The sequence below is a fragment of the Aedes aegypti genome, chromosome 3 (genome assembly GCF_002204515.2).
Source record: "Aedes aegypti strain LVP_AGWG chromosome 3, AaegL5.0 Primary Assembly, whole genome shotgun sequence".
Taxonomy (NCBI): domain Eukaryota; kingdom Metazoa; phylum Arthropoda; class Insecta; order Diptera; family Culicidae; genus Aedes; species Aedes aegypti.
Window position 1 is genome coordinate 359,609,743 of NC_035109.1, and position 16,955 is coordinate 359,626,697.

Here is a 16,955-nt window from a genome sequence, read left to right on the forward strand (position 1 = left end):
AGAACACCTATATATAAAAATTGAGTGATATATATAACATGATACTAATGAACGAATTAAAACAAAGAGGTTTATTTATTCTGTGAACCTCCGAAGGTTTCTTTTAGGATCAATTTTGGATTTTTGAGTATATCTTTTATACTTTGATGGAAAATCCTCTACAGAATTCTTTATGTGTTCTTTACGCCTTGAGAATCGTATAAGACTTCTAGTGAGATCATTAACGGATTCCTGACACAATCTTCAAGTGAATAATTATGTATTTTTTGGCGTACCCCTGATAGTCGAATCACAGACAAAACTCTTGGACTGTTGGGACATGTTTATCACACAAAAGAAATGAAAAAGGTGGGTTCATGTCATTGCTCGTTTATTATTCGCTTTTGATTCCCTATTGAACTTGAACATAAAAATACCTATCGTTATTCAAAACATTCGCCATCCAATATAGCTTGATATAATGTTGCCTCCGTTGACTGACCATCAATGTCACCTATACCATATTCTGCGACGAAGTTAGAAAGAATCCCATCGATTTTATCACCTCGAAACAACGCTGTGGTCAACTGTCGCTGAAGTTGCATCTGATTTTCGTATTCGATCTGCTCGCTGGATGCACCGCTACATATCATAAAACGTACAATTCGATCCGTGAGATCGGTGGCTACGGCAGCGGCTTCCCTAGAGTTGTGTATTACGGTTTCAAATTCGGTTAGATGGAGCCGGTTCTTCGTAAAATGTAGTATTCCAAGTGTTAGTAGCTGCAAGACCCCGGTCATATCTAGGTTGGGTATTACATTATTGGCGGCCGCAGCACTAGACTGCTGTGTGATTCCATCGTATTCGAGTAGATTTTCCTGGTGATTAGACAGGATTAATTGCTGCTGGTATAATGGCAGTGGAACGTTCAAACTTTCGCGTTTTATTCTAGGCAGAGTAACTTTGAACTTTTCGAAAGAATATGAATTTGCTACGCCTAATAGCGCTTTTAGCGTATCTTTGTTGATTTTTATTGCTTGTGGTGTTGAATACTCCTTTAGATGTCCAAGAGTAGGTTTATGTTTTATTTCAACAGTAGCAGTACAGTCTTTTCCCTCGTTCAAATATTTCACACAACTAGAAAGACGTCCCCAAATCAAGAGTAATGTGTGTATTTTGATGACATTGTCATTCAGTACCACTTCCGGAGGTGCGACATCTTCGGAAAGCTTAATTTTGCCATCATCGGAACGAAAGGCTTGCTGTGCCAATATGGCAATTGCTGGAAAACGAACAGCTTCCGAAAACAAAATCACAAACGGACCGAGATATTTTTGCATCACCTCTATACGCTTCATCTTATCTCCAATTTGTGTGAGCTTTTGTAAATAGAATTCCAACTCTTCAAATCTGATTTCAGTATTTTCACCTTTGGGCATTATGAAATGATAGCTGAATTCTCTGGATAGCGATTCGGCTTTAGCCGGAAAAATTACTTTATTCAATTCATTCATGTTGTTCACCTCGGCATAAGCTTTATGGTCCATGTAGCACACTTTTCCAACAATCACTCCAATTATGTACAAATCTCGAATTCTGTAGACTAATGGAACCTCAGTTTCCCCATGCTTGATAATCACTATGGTGTAGCCCGATGTACGTTTTGAGACTCTAATGCCATCATACGCTTCGTCTGCTTCCGTAAGGGTGGTTGTTAGATCTTCTATGAATTTTATGTAAGCACCATCTTTCTCTTTAAACAGCTCCAAATCGGCAGTTCTGAATTCCATTTTGCTTTCACAATGATTTATCAACTTCACTACCTCGCTTGAATATTGATACTGTTGAGTCTGGCGGGAATTTCTTGGCTTTTAAGAAAAAAAAATACACTGCTGATTACATTGCTTCGTTCAATGAGTGAAAGTTGCAGCATCAATAAATTGTTATCAGACGGGGGCACAGATAGCCGTAGCAGTAAGCACGCCGCTCTTCAGCAAGATCAAGCTGAGGGTCCTGGGTTCGAATCTCATCAGTCGAGGATATTTTCGGATTGAAGATGTTCTCCACTATCCAGGGCATAGAGTGTTTCCGTACCTGCCACACGATATACACATGCAAAAATAATCAATCGGATCTCAGTTAATAACTGTGGCAGTGCACAGTAGAATATTTAGCTTAGAAGAAGACTCTGTTCCAGTTGAAGCGTAACGCCAGGCAGAAAAAGTAGATGTTGGGTTTCCCGTTCATATCTGCTTCTAGATGAATAATTGCTCAGCTAGTTATGAATTTGCAATAACCAGGGATTCCCGAATTCAGACACTTTCGTAAACATTGCATTAAAAGCTTTAACATAGATGATTGTACTATTCAGCTATTTTTGTTGCAATCTTTTTTGTAAATACGTACACTCATGAAATTGAACATACGAATATCAAAAAGTAAGTCTTATGAAACAAAACGAATTAAGAACGCTAAGCTTTCAGAAGCCTCTAATGCTATTCTTAATGCCTGAGCATCGACGACAATCCCAGAAGTTAGATCACAGGTTAGATTTATGAGGACCCTTGCAATTTGCACATTCAAAATTTTTGGTATCTTCTTCCACAGGACACAGCGTGAGAAGAACCTCCGCAAATCATGCATTTAGCATACATGCGGCAATGTTTTGTTCCATGACCCCACGTTTGGCACCGACGGCACTGAGTGGAGTTCTGGAAACTTCCTCCAGGTTTCTGGAAATGTTCCCATGTCACACAATCATCGAACCTATGTCTTGCTTTTTCTAAAGCATAAAGACTATTTAGATCTTTTCGATAAAGTGAACTAAATAATATTCTTGAAAAGCCCTTTCCGAAGAATGCCAGATTGGGATCACTTTTACGAAATGATTATTTGGACTGGGGGAAATCCAAGCAAAGCACATATTACATAATTGATCTCTTCAGGTGACTATTCACGTTCAGTTTTGTCGTCATAAGTAGAAAAAATGTGCTTCTTCTCTTCAAATGGAATAGTATCCTTTCTTTGCGATTTGGAAGGAAACCTTGATTCCCCTAATGGAGTTCAAAATCTCCTGCCTAAATACACCAAATTCGGAACAACTGACCACGACTAGCAGCATTCTTTGTTTCTTCCCTTGACCGGCGACTCCGATTTTATGTTCGGAAAACTTGTCTAAAGCATCGAACTTATTGCTCATTCCGATGCAATACAAATCAACATTATCCATTTCACCCTTGGAAAGAAACACTTATCCCGAAGAAACGTTCGTTCTTCCTTTTTGCCACGTTTAGCGACAGTATCAAAACCCATTTTTTGTGGAAGGAAGTCGTGAATTCAGATATTCACCCTTCTTTTTGTTCGTGGTTGCAAACATATTTTGTGAATAAACTAAAAAAATAAGTGACCTTCTAAGAGTTTTTTTTTGCAAAGTCGGTGTCCAAGAAAGGTTACAACCGCTAGCTTTAGCTAACGAGCCAATCGAAAAATCGAAGGCACGGGTCCAAACAAGGTTCGAAAAAAGGTTAAGAAGGCAGGCACTAAAGTGGAGAAATTGTAAGCAAAAGCTCCTAATCTTTTTGTTTTAAGCTTTCTACTAGTGCACAAAGCCAAAATTAAAAGTGCTTTGTTGTTAGACGCTTGCGCTTCGCACCTTTAATGTTTTGGTACAATCTTAGAAGTTAGATTCCAAAATGTTTCACCTTAAGCTAGTTTTAAAAACTTTCGAGAGCAGTAGGAATTAAGTTAATTAAAGTTAATAAAAAACAAAAGGTGAAGATAAATATGAAGATGAAAGATGAAGGATGAAAGATGAAAGATGAAAGATGAAAGATGAAAGATGAAAGATGAAAGATGAAAGATGAAAGATGAAAGATGAAAGATGAAAGATGAAAGATGAAAGATGAAAGATGAAAGATGAAAGATGAAAGATGAAAGATGAAAGATGAAAGATGAAAGATGAAAGATGAAAGATGAAAGATGAAAGATGAAAGATGAAAGATGAAAGATGAAAGATGAAAGATGAAAGATGAAAGATGAAAGATGAAAGATGAAAGATGAAAGATGAAAGATGAAAGATGAAAGATGAAAGATGAAAGATGAAAGATGAAAGATGAAAGATGAAAGATGAAAGATGAAAGATGAAAGATGAAAGATGAAAGATGAAAGATGAAAGATGAAAGATGAAAGATGAAAGATGAAAGATGAAAGATGAAAGATGAAAGATGAAAGATGAAAGATGAAAGATGAAAGATGAAAGATGAAAGATGAAAGATGAAAGATGAAAGATGAAAGATGAAAGATGAAAGATGAAAGATGAAAGATGAAAGATGAAAGATGAAAGATGAAAGATGAAAGATGAAAGATGAAAGATGAAAGATGAAAGATGAAAGATGAAAGATGAAAGATGAAAGATGAAAGATGAAAGATGAAAGATGAAAGATGAAAGATGAAAGATGAAAGATGAAAGATGAAAGATGAAAGATGAAAGATGAAAGATGAAAGATGAAAGATGAAAGATGAAAGATGAAAGATGAAAGATGAAAGATGAAAGATGAAAGATGAAAGATGAAAGATGAAAGATGAAAGATGAAAGATGAAAGATGAAAGATGAAAGATGAAAGATGAAAGATGAAAGATGAAAGATGAAAGATGAAAGATGAAAGATGAAAGATGAAAGATGAAAGATGAAAGATGAAAGATGAAAGATGAAAGATGAAAGATGAAAGATGAAAGATGAAAGATGAAAGATGAAAGATGAAAGATGAAGATGAAAGATGAAAGATGAAAGATGAAAGATGAAAGATGAAAGATGAAAGATGAAAGATGAAAGATGAAAGATGAAAGATGAAAGATGAAAGATGAAAGATGAAAGATGAAAGATGAAAGATGAAAGATGAAAGATGAAAGATGAAAGATGAAAGATGAAAGATGAAAGATGAAAGATGAAAGATGAAAGATGAAAGATGAAAGATGAAAGATGAAAGATGAAAGATGAAAGATGAAAGATGAAAGATGAAAGATGAAAGATGAAAGATGAAAGATGAAAGATGAAAGATGAAAGATGAAAGATGAAAGATGAAAGATGAAAGATGAAAGATGAAAGATGAAAGATGAAAGATGAAAGATGAAAGATGAAAGATGAAAGATGAAAGATGAAAGATGAAAGATGAAAGATGAAAGATGAAAGATGAAAGATGAAAGATGAAAGATGAAAGATGAAAGATGAAAGATGAAAGATGAAAGATGAAAGATGAAAGATAAAAGATGAAAGATGAAAGATGAAGACGAAACGAAAGAAGAAATATTCAAGATAAAATACCGGTGTTACCTGTACTAACTGCTGCAGTACCGTTGAACTGGGACTAGGCTGACCATACGTACCGTATTTAACGGGACAGTACAGTTTTCATCCCCTCGACGGATTGTCCCGTCGCTTTATGGAAAATGCTCGAATTGTCCCGTATTTTTTGGAAATGGAGAATTGGCACATAATTTTCAACACCTTTAAAAAACAAATAAAAAATAACAACATAACAAACAGTTTTTAGAAATATTTCAGAGTTTATTGTCTTTTTCCAAGCAACTATTAGTTTCTCAAACAGAGTTAAATTTGATCCGTATACATGCTTAACTTTTTGCGTTTCTTTACTCATATTTATGCCAAATTTTGGTGGATTTCCAAAATACGGATCTTCATAAGATAATTATTCATATATTACCTAAAATGAAATAGAATAACTATGTGTTCACTTCTGATACGCAATTGATTGGATTAACTGTTTAAAAAATGGATATTTCAATGAAGTTATGAAATATTAGAAACATTTACGTTTGAATTTGAAAAATTGAAAAGTGTGACGATTTTTTTAGGAAATTCTTAAAAAAACGAAATTAAAAATGAGCTTCCAGGTTCTTAAGTGATTTTTATTGAATCATGCAGACATGTAGCTTGGGGTTGCATAATCTGGTTCTACTACTTTCCCTCGAATGGCGTTCTCACAACGCCAGTTCTCAGAATGCTAGTTCCCCGAAAACCCCGTTTCCCCGAATAGCTCAGTTCTCCGAAAAGTTCTAACACTCATAATTGTAATAACCTTTTGCATTTTAAGGTGGTCAACAATATGTATGTTTGGCAATATGTATTTAGTCGAGAATGATCAAATATCTCCTTCTTTGGTAGCTTATCGATCTTTCTAATGCAACACTATCTCACTATCCGAGCCGAAGCAAAGTTCTGACCATTAAATCGTGATATTGAATTGAATGACATAAGAGATAAAGATCTGAAGATAATATCAAAATTTTATTACTCGAACTTTGATGTTGGAAGAACTAACGAATACCTAGCTGATATTGGTGAGATCTTAAAAAAGCTAGATATGATATGCTAATAGTATTCCAGGAGTAAATTTCAGATATTAGTTACGGATCTTTTATTTCTTATATCTTTCAAGTTAATATCACTTTTGTATGTCCTTATCAAAATTTGCTATTACTTAGCTTTTTTTGCCTGCTCGGGTAAAGACTATATTGCACTTTTTTAAGCTGCATTGCTTTACAAGGATACGGGTCAGTCGGGGAAATGGCTTCGGAGAAACGGGCCATTCGGGGAAAAGTAGCACAATCGCATAATCTATGTCTTTTAAAATTGTCCCATTTTTGATTTTTATTTGTCTTGTTTTTATCTAGTTGCCTTATTGTCAGCCTAACTGGGACTTATCAAAAGTAGTCGGAAGTATGAAATTCTGATGAAATTGTTCGAAAAAAAAAACGTTACAAAAAGCTATTAGAGCAACCCCGAAAAAGTTTAAGGGAGTTTTTTTTTTCAATTATTGATGGAAAATAGTCGGCTTTCCGTTTTCCATATTAATCTATCAACCATTATTTCGATCCATTATGGTTTGATATTAATCTTCGTTTATTTATTTGTTCATCGCCATATTTCCCTCTCAATCAACAATTATCTTCCTGAGTATCATCCCGCAAATCTGTATCGCAAGATTTGTTTTCCTACCAACCACCCTCAACGACATGTGCCGAAGCCTATGTTCTGTTTGATCGCTGTAATTCAATTTGGATCCTTTTAATTTATGAATCTATTGTTTGGCAATAGAACGTGCCGCAAGAAACATACGCGAACTCCGATCGACATACACATTGCAACATTCACTCACGTGTTGGTCCTTCAACCGTTCACCCATCGAATCAAGCATTCATCCATGTGAAACCCGAGGCCCAAGTTTGCTTTCGCAAGCGCGAATATGAATGCACGCAAGGGTGTTTATGAATTATCATTAGGAGTCCTATTTGGTTGATGCCGAGGGGTGGCAATCGGTTTTTTGGGCAGGGGGAAAACTTTCTCCGACATCGGGCCGTTCCAATCCCAGAACCGGGAGAGGGAAGGGAGAAATAGCATACATACTTTGCCTGGCAGAATGTGCCAAGTTTATGAACAATCTGCTGATTGTGTGAATTTTTCCGCTTTTGTTTAGCAAACAGCGAAGTTTTTCGGATGATTTCGAACCATTGCAAAGACCGACGACGATGGGACGTTGTTGGTGGGAAGTTGTAAATTATGGTTTTTATTATCTGAAAAAGGCACACGTGACTCTCATATAATGTCGGAAAAAGGGATGATTTACAGAAGATTTTCAATCAACGTGATATAAATTATGCATTAGTCTTGCAAAACATAATCAAACGAATGGAACACATTTCCGTTGGACAAAACTTGTTTGGAGTTGCGACAGAAGTCACAGCGACCTCAACTTTCCACAGGCAGCAACACAACCAACTGACACACTCCCGCATATCAACCGTACGATTAAGGATATGAGATATGCATGTTTTTCATGTCGAAACACGGAATTTCTACCACTAGTATCATATTTAAAGGATAGAATTCTGATTCGACGTTTGCCGCAAAACTAGACAAATCGAGATTTACTCTGCATGTGCTCGACAAACTCATAATCTGCATGTTGAATCTACAAAAGTATTCACCAAAATTTTTGTTTAGTTTTTGTCTACTTGGGAACCAATTTACGAAAGATTTTAAATCATTAGGAACGTAGGGGCCCAGATAGCCGTAGCAGTAAACGCGCAGCTATTCAGCAAGACCAAGCTGAGGGTCGTGGGTTCGAATCCCACGCGTCGAGGATCTTTTCGGGTTGGAATTTTCTCGACTCCCAAGGCATAGAGTATCTTCGTACCTGCCACACGATATACACATGCAAAAATGGTCATTGGCATAGTAAGCTCTCAGTTAATAACTATGGAAGTGCTCATAAGAACACTAAGCTGAGAAGAAGGCTCTGTCCCAGTGGGGACGTTACGCCAAAAAGAAGAAGGAACGTTGATTTAGAAATCTAAAACAATAAATATTCTTGGAATTTTAAACAAAATAGTGGATAAAAAAAGGTAGAATTATCTATCAGTTGATTCGTGTTTTGGACTTCTTTATTTCAGTTGAAAATTTCGTTCTGTTTCGTTTGTTATCAAAAATCATTCCAAGTTTTATTCAGTTTATCGAAACTAAATGAAATCTGAAAAAAACTGCCTCATTTATTCGATAAAATTCTGCGGAATTTCGTTATCACATACCATTACGAAAGATGCTCGATGCTCAGGCAACAGTAAAACCAATTTTCAAATTTTATATCGTTCAAAGTTTTCTAACTGCTGTTACTGCTGCTCCCCAGTCGGTGCCGGTATTTTACTGCGTTTCGATGATGAATGAGTGCCTCGAAGTTCCAAACGACCAAAAGAAACTTTCTTATTCACAGCATATGGGAGCATCACTCACAGGAACCCCCGCCCGTCCACCACCATCGCCTACAAAAGTGGTAACAGCAGCACAAGCTAGCAGCGGCAGTCTGTTGTTGTGTAATTTTGAATTAAACTTTCCCCGAGCTCAATTTGTTTACTTCCCAACAAAGAGGCGCAGCAGGAAAGTTCTTACGCAGATTGTGTCACTCAGTTGCAAAGGAAATTCCCACGGAAATGTGTCACACCTGCAGTATGATTACGGGGCGAGGAAATAACTAGGCAAACGTAAAGTTCTATGATTGATAATTCGTGTGACGACGAAAATGAGAAATTTTACCGCTCTCAACTTGCTGACTGCGTGGAAAGAGAACTTGAGTAATTGTCATATCCTTATTTGAAAGTTTTCAACTATTCCTAGCAAGAGTGATGAAGCTGTATGGAATTACGTATGGCTTCATTTTTTTAATTCCACAGAAACTGTCACTGCCAAAAATATACGCTATATTTTGAAATCCTAGACTACATGAATCGCGAAATTTATTAACTAATGAAAATCTCTCCCACACTCCAACCTGTCAGTTTTAGACAACCGCAATCCAAACAACCCTCCCCCACATCTTCCATCGCCAACCAACCACCGACCAATTACCGCAAAATGAGCAAAAGGGTCTGATTTTGCATTAATTATTTTATGCTAATCTCCACCCAGGCCTGCTTCAAAGATTCCGTAGCACAGAGAAGGAAAAAAACGCCCCCATCCGATGGGTTTCTCCTGCGTGCTTAATTTATTCGCCGGGACAATCGGGCACGGGCTCCTTTTTCGACGACATCAAATGTACAGAGGTCTAGAATTAAAAAATAACGCCCGCTTAATGATTTGCAATCAGAACGAGTGTTGTGGGATATGGTTTAGGCTGCAGACCCTATTTTGGGCATAGTCACCATTGTTTCAACAAAATTGCTAATTTTAAACATTTTAAAACCCTCAATTTTTTTAGAAACGAATGTTTAAGTAAATTTCGAATTCTTCTTCAATTTCCTTGGGTCGAAAGATGAAGAAAAGCCTTTTTTTAATTTTTCGTTTATGTTATCCATTAACTGATATTTTAGATGAATGTGTGACTTTGTTTTTCTACTAAAAACGTGTTAGGAAATTGAGGAATTCTCAACTTTTTAGAAACCTGGACTTCTGTGATGGACGGCCGGCGATGTACAAAAAGTCACCCCTTTCGAAGCAGAGGGTGGGGGTGAAAGACTGGGGCAGGATGTGGACAGTTCCAGCAAGGGAGAGAGTGGGTGGCAAATTATAGCCAGTCAGTACAGTACCGATCGTTGACAGGCCATATTAGGATTGATTGCTCGGTGGCGCGTAGATTCGAGATGATTGCGCTGTTTTTACAGTCATCTTGGCGAGAGTAATTAAAAATGATTGTCTCTGAGCGAATTAGTGGAAGAAAATAAAGAGCTGAAAATAATTGATCTGTTGAACAGAGCTAAAAATAGTTAAATTGATATCAACACTCAAAGCTCCTCAGCAAAGATGGTTAGAAAGAAAAAGATAACCGACTCCCGTCTTTTCTAGGCGACATGAATAGCGCCGCTCTGGTGAGTCAAAAGCCAACTAATATGCAACATTCTCCTAGTGACCACCAGATGTTGAGGTGTTCGTTTAAAATGGACGCAGCTCAAACGGGGATGTTCGATTTTGACAATCATCTCTAAATGGCATAAAATGTGAGAAAAAGAAGAAAAAACAGCACATTGAGCAATTCTCGCTGAAACCAGGCCGCCATCGGCACCCATCGTTAGAATTCCAATTTTATGTCACTGATCGCTAGCTTTCGATAAAACTTAAGGGTGGTCCTTTTTGTTTTCTCAAATTGGTGGACCCCTCGTACGCCAGCTAGCTAAACAGTTTGCAAAAAAGCCCATTTTTTGATAAATCTTGGGTATTTCTTCACGTGATATGTCTCATATTTCCCTTGGAACACATACCAAACTTAATGGCATCGTATAGAGAAAGGATATAGCTTTCATTTGAAATTAAAAAAAATCCGGCGGCCATTTTGAATTTGGCCGCCATCTTGAATTTTGTTAGAAAAATCGTTTTTTCACCATTAGCGCACCGCTTGTTTTGAATTCTGAGATCACCATCAGAAAGCTGAGGAAAAATTGCGTAAGATAGGCTACAGAAAGTAGGTGTGCAATGGTATTTACCCTATGAAATGAACGATTTTCTAAAACATGTTCCACGATTTTGTCGTATATGGCGAGTGCAATCAATGCAAACATCATTTTTTGTACAACAGAGATACAAGTTTTCAATAGTTGGTGTATTATTCGAGTCAGATGAAGAATAGGAGTATTATTTAGAGTGATAAAATCTGGCGGCCATCTTGGATTTTGACGCCATCATGATTTTGACTAGTAGAATGAATTTTTCACCTTGATAGCACTCAGCATGTCGAATTTAGAGGTTACCAATAAAAACAAGGTTACGTATACTCTTCTTCTTATTATTCTTCATTTTCCTGACGTTACGTCCCTAGTGGAACCGAGCCTGATACTCAGCTTTATTAGTTATAAATACAGGTTATTAAATAGGAATTTTCTATTATAATACGAATTTTAATAACAGAATATTTCTTCGACATATCTTTGAATTCAGTTATTATGAATAAATAAATTGAATGAATAAAAACCGTCCAAAAACATTGATTGAATTAAACAATTTTTTTTTTTACCATATGCTTTTTTTGTCATCGAATGAAGTTTATAAATTGTGCGTTGGGACATTAGTAAGTTTTGTGGTAATATCTGTAGTTTTAACGTAAAACATTTCCAAAAGTGCATTAATTTAGAATGGAAATCTTAAATTTTTAAGCAAAAAAAATCTTGATTTTCTGAATCATAAAGTATTGTTTTTACTAACACCCAACATGCATGTGAAAAATAGCGAAATTGAAAGGTGAGAAGCAGGCTTTGTTCTAATGTGGACGTAATGCCGAAACTCAGTTGAATCATTTTGAGTTTGGAAAATCTGGTGGCCATCTTGGATTTCGACGCCATCTTAGTTTTTAGCAGTAGAATGATTTTTTACCATCTCAGCGCTCTTCATGTTTAATTAATTGAAGATCTCCGTTTAGAAACAAACAGATTCTTTATTTCTTATCTTATTTTAGCTGTTCAACAGATTGTTCATTTCTATCAATGGTTTCAGACCAAATAAATGAAAGAATTAATGCTATTTTTCAACTCGCAGATATGCAGAACAATCATTCAGGTGGCAAATAAGCGTTAAAAAATTCTACTTGTTAATTTATTTTTGAAGCTTAGGGGCTGGCTCTATTCCAGTAGGGACGTAACGTCAGGAAAAAGAAGAACAAGAAGAATAGTAAGTGTAACGGTGGCATTAAAATTCAACATGTTGAGTGTTATCAAGGTGAAAACTCATTCTACTACTTAAAACCAAGATGGCGTCAAAATCCAAGATGGCCGCCAGATTTTATCACTCAAAATAATACTCCTATTCTTCATCTGACTCGAAAAATACACCAACTATTGAAAACTTGTATCTTTGTTGTACCAAAAATGATGTTTGCATTGATTGCACTCGCCATATACGTCAAAATCGTGGAACAAGTTTTAGAAAATCGTTCATTTCATAGGGTAAATACCATTGCACACCTAGTTTCTGTAGCCTATCTTAAGCAGTTTTTCCTCAGCTTTCTGATGGTGATCTCAGAATTCAAAACGAGCGGTGCGCTAATGGTGAAAAAACGATTTTTCTAACAAAATTCAAGATGGCGGCCAAATTCAAAATGGCCGCCGGATTTTTTTTAACTTCAAATGAAAGCTATATCCTTTCTCTATACGATGCCATTAAGTTTGGTATGTGTTCCAAGGGAAATATGAGACATATCACGTGAAGAAATACCCAAGATTTATCAAAAAATGGGCTTTTTGCAAACTGTTTAGCTAGCTGGCGTACGAGGGGTCCACCAATTTGAGAAAACACCCTTAAGTTTTATCGAAAGCTAGCGATCAGAGACATAAAATTGGAATTCTAACGATGGGTGCCGATGGCGGCCTGGTTTCAGCGAGAATTGCTCATTAACATTTTTTAGTGTGTATAAAATTACATAATTTTTTGTTGGTCCAGAAAAGCCTGATGTTATGTGAGTCAAACTCACTTCTGTGTAACAGTTTTTAAGTGTGGTTGTTTTGATTTCTTCCACCTTTTGCTTTTTGATTGCATGATGATTTAAATTTAGCTGAATATAATGTTTACGCGCTTCTGACTCAACAGATGGTAGTAGTTTCACTTAAATAACGTGTCGTCGGCAAAATAAAGAGTCGATCATCTTTTTCCTTTTAACCATCTTTGCTTAAATAACGTGTCGTCGGCAAAATATATGGCAAAATAAAGAGTCGATCATCTTTTTCCTTTTAACCATCTTTGTCCTCAGGCTGAATTTCCCCATATTAAAAAGTTAATTAATAAAATTTTAACACTCAAAGCTAAGGAAGTCGCAAAACTCTTAATGTCTTAAAATTTCATGAGGAATAATCATTACTGAACGAAATTCCACTTTTTCAAATATCTGCCAAAGCACAAGTTCACCTGCAATTGACAATAAATGCAAGGTAAAACAAATAAAATATATTTGCATTTCAGCGAAGGATAATTTAGGTTGGAGCGCCCATCTAGCGAATAGGGAGTCATGGGATCGATAACCACCGGAGCACATGGTTTCTTTTCGCAGTTTCAATTTCAATGTGTACATTTGACACGTGTTTCATCGTGTACATGTAAACTTCAAAACGTCAAAACCTTATAACAGTAAGATTCCTTAGGCGGGAATGGCCTACAACTTGATTATTACCGTAAAACGGGGTAACTTTGATAGTTTTTTTTTTCTAAGAAAACTTGAATATTTGTGCTTGCTGTTTCAAAGAATTATAATTTATATTTTTAAAACAAGTACTGGCATCCTAGCTATCGATTACAGTTGATAGATTGCCAGGATTGACAGGATATATAATTTTTCATATAATCGAAAGGCGGTTTTCTGTTTTGGGATAACTTTGATAATCGAATAAAATTGAATGAATTACGGAACATTTATAGGGCATTGCATACCTCTAGGCGTTAAACGTAATATGGAAATTTCTGACCTAGATTACAATAATGATCCAAGTTTGTTAAAATGTTTTTCGCTAAGAGATACCATATTCACGTTCTATGATAACTAGGCTATCAAAGGTAAGTGACCAACTATTCAAAACTACATCAAATAGTGATCGTAGAACAGATTGTTTGTAAGCGTTTCGAAAATGCAAAAATCGTATCAATTTTAATATTCGTATATGAAGCCTCAAATGTTCTCAATTCAACTGAAAATAGCTCTTACATGAAGTGTCATACTAATATTCTTTAGTTTTGCATTCGTTTTGCTTAACCGATTAACATAAATTATGATACTTCGTTTAGTATGTGGTGGGTAACGAACTATCAAAGTTACCCGCATTATCAAAGTTACCCCGTTTTACGGTAATTAACTGTGCAACAAAAAATAAATTTAATAGTGAATTCAACTTTTAACATCTTTTGCTAAAAATGAAAATCATGGCCTTCAAACACTACACACCAAAAGTCTTAAAACATAAAATTACTTCAAAAAAATCCTCCGAATTTTCACTTTACAAACTGTTTTTACTTCAGCCATGACCACAGAGTTAATCAACATCGAGAACAGTATGAATTACTTCAGAAGATTATCAGATTCCTTCATGAACTCCATGGGAGATAGTTTTAAAAATTCTTATCTCCAGATGTTTCTCCAAAATTATTGTACCCCGTGATTAAGAATGAGCAGATTCACAAATATTACATACCTTCGAAAATATACTATTTTTTTCATTGAATATAGGAAGTTTTGAAGCTTTTTACCAAGATCAACACCAACGAGCCCATAGCTAAAAAAAAATAATGGTAAGTTTTAAACCAGCGTGGTGTTCGTTTTGAACGATTCAATATTAAAATTATTTTTGGAAGCGTTTTTCAAAAGAACCGTCTTCTATCGAAAGAAGAAAAAATTTGTGATTGAATCAATGTTTTTTCCAGCATATTTTGAAACGAGATCAGGTGTTTGTAAAAAAATAATTTCTGATTAGCAGATTCCACAATAAAACTCTTTGCAGGCTTGCAATCATTAATTAAACAAAAAAATTAAGTGTTGACATTTTGAATTACTATATATTATCTTAAAACAGTATTGATATAGAGAACAGCCTATGTTTGAAAGATGGCATAATTTATTATCAAAACAATAGAAGATTGGAGGCAAAAATAATTTTACCATAATAAAACGAAAGGACATCAAAAATTGCGTTCATAATATGCATTAGTTCATTGAAGAGCATATGTTTGTTGATTTCTGTGTTAATTTTAATTCAATTTTCTACAAAATAAGCCTGAGCGATTCAAAAGAAACGTAAAACAGATGACATATTTAGAATTTCAGACTATTTATGCTATTTATGGCTTCAGACTCATTATGCCAAACGACTGTTATGTCAAACAATCATTATACCAAATGACCATCATGCCAAATGACATTAAGCCAAATAATCATTATGCCAAATAACCTACCACCCTCCAAAATTTCTTCCTTAAATATTAGCTAGGAATTCATCCAAACATGTATGCAACATAAGAGAAATTCAACATTCCTTCTGGAGATGAACCAGCCACGGACTGAAAATCTCCCTAATAAAGCTAATAATAATAATAATAATAATAATAATAATAATAATAATAATAATAATAATAATAATAATAATAATAATAATAATAATAATAATAATAATAATAATAATAATAATAATAATAATAATAATAATAATAATAATAATAACATTCCTGCTCGTATTTCTACATAGAAACCTTCAAAAAACTTCAAGAATTCTATTTATAAAAGGTAGAATATTTACTCTTTAGAATAATTACTCCGGAGATCCCTCAAGACTTTCTCTGGAAATTCATTTAAAATTGTTTTGCGATTTTATCAGGATATCATTCTAGGGATATCTTCGTGGATGCCTCTCAGAATATATCCTTTTTTTAAAAATAATTTTTTCCAAGAATTTCTACTTCCTCAATTATTTTCCAAGGTTTCTTCTATACCTTCAAAAATTTCTCCATTTCCATTTTTGAATATTCTGTCAAGGATACCTCCTCATAAAAAAATTGTCTATGGTTTGCAAGGAAATTCAGAAAATATTCAATCTTGACATTTTTGCAACGAATTCTTTTTTAGAATTTCATCGATGAATTTTTCCGATTTTGATCCAGAAAATTGTCACAGCGAATTCTAAAACTCTTCGAGTAGTTAAGATCAAGAAGTTTCTAGAATTTATGAAAGAGTTCTCCAGATATCTTCATGGAATGAATTCTATCAAAAATTTCTGCATGACATCATCCAGCAAACTTCGAAAATTCTTATAGGTATTCTTTCAAGAAACTCTCACAGAGATTTTCCTAGCGATGTCTTCAGAAATGCCTGTGCTTCTTTTGAAATGATTCGAGACACCTTTTAATTTCAATAAAATTTGTTGAAATAAGAACCAGGCCCTTCACTAGGGATGCATATCACATACCGTTCAGCAAAGCTATAAAAATAGAAAAAAATCAAACACTGAATTTTCATACATATGAAAAATGAAGAAATGTTTAACTTTTTTTCTTATTAGTAGAAAATGTAGAAAATATTGGTGGTACTTATGTATTGAGATTGATTCGAAAATGTACGAAAGGTAATAATTGAATCCGTTCAATCGCCATTAAACTTATGATGTACAATTAAGTTTTTAATTAATTTATTGTTCAATGATTTAGCAAGTTTTAATTTTGTACATTAATTCTATTACGCTTCTACTGTTTTCAAGAACACTTCAATGTTCGGTTCAAAATCAAACTTCTATTTAATCTTGTTACATCAGAGTAGGAATGATACCTTGAAGTTTAGCCATTTGAACTACAAAAAGAAGTTTCAGGAAAGATAGTTAAAAACTTGTTGTTAATAATTGATTTTTTTATATATAAATACAGTAAATAAAGTCATTTGTTTTAGAGATTCATGCTAACATATTATACTTGCCTATTTTGGTCAAAACGTATTTTTACACGTGTATGAAAATATAGA

The 16,955-nt window shown here is 34.9% G+C and overlaps 1 protein-coding gene across 1 annotated transcript; it reads right to left on the reverse strand.

Moving 5' to 3' along the window:
• Nucleotides 1-353: 353 nt before the first annotated feature.
• On the reverse strand, nt 354-1,833 carry LOC5569955. The gene has a single exon (XM_001658803.2). The coding sequence runs from the start codon at nt 1,767-1,769 to the stop codon at nt 423-425; it is 1,347 nt and encodes a 448-aa protein (XP_001658853.2). The 5' UTR covers nt 1,770-1,833; the 3' UTR covers nt 354-422.
• Nucleotides 1,834-16,955: the final 15,122 nt, after the last annotated feature.

What these genes read in the sequence shown, in the direction of transcription:
- LOC5569955 (XM_001658803.2), bottom strand. Translation starts at nt 1,769, where the DNA reads ATGGAATTCAGAACTGCCGATTTGGAGCTGTTTAAAGAGAAAGATGGT.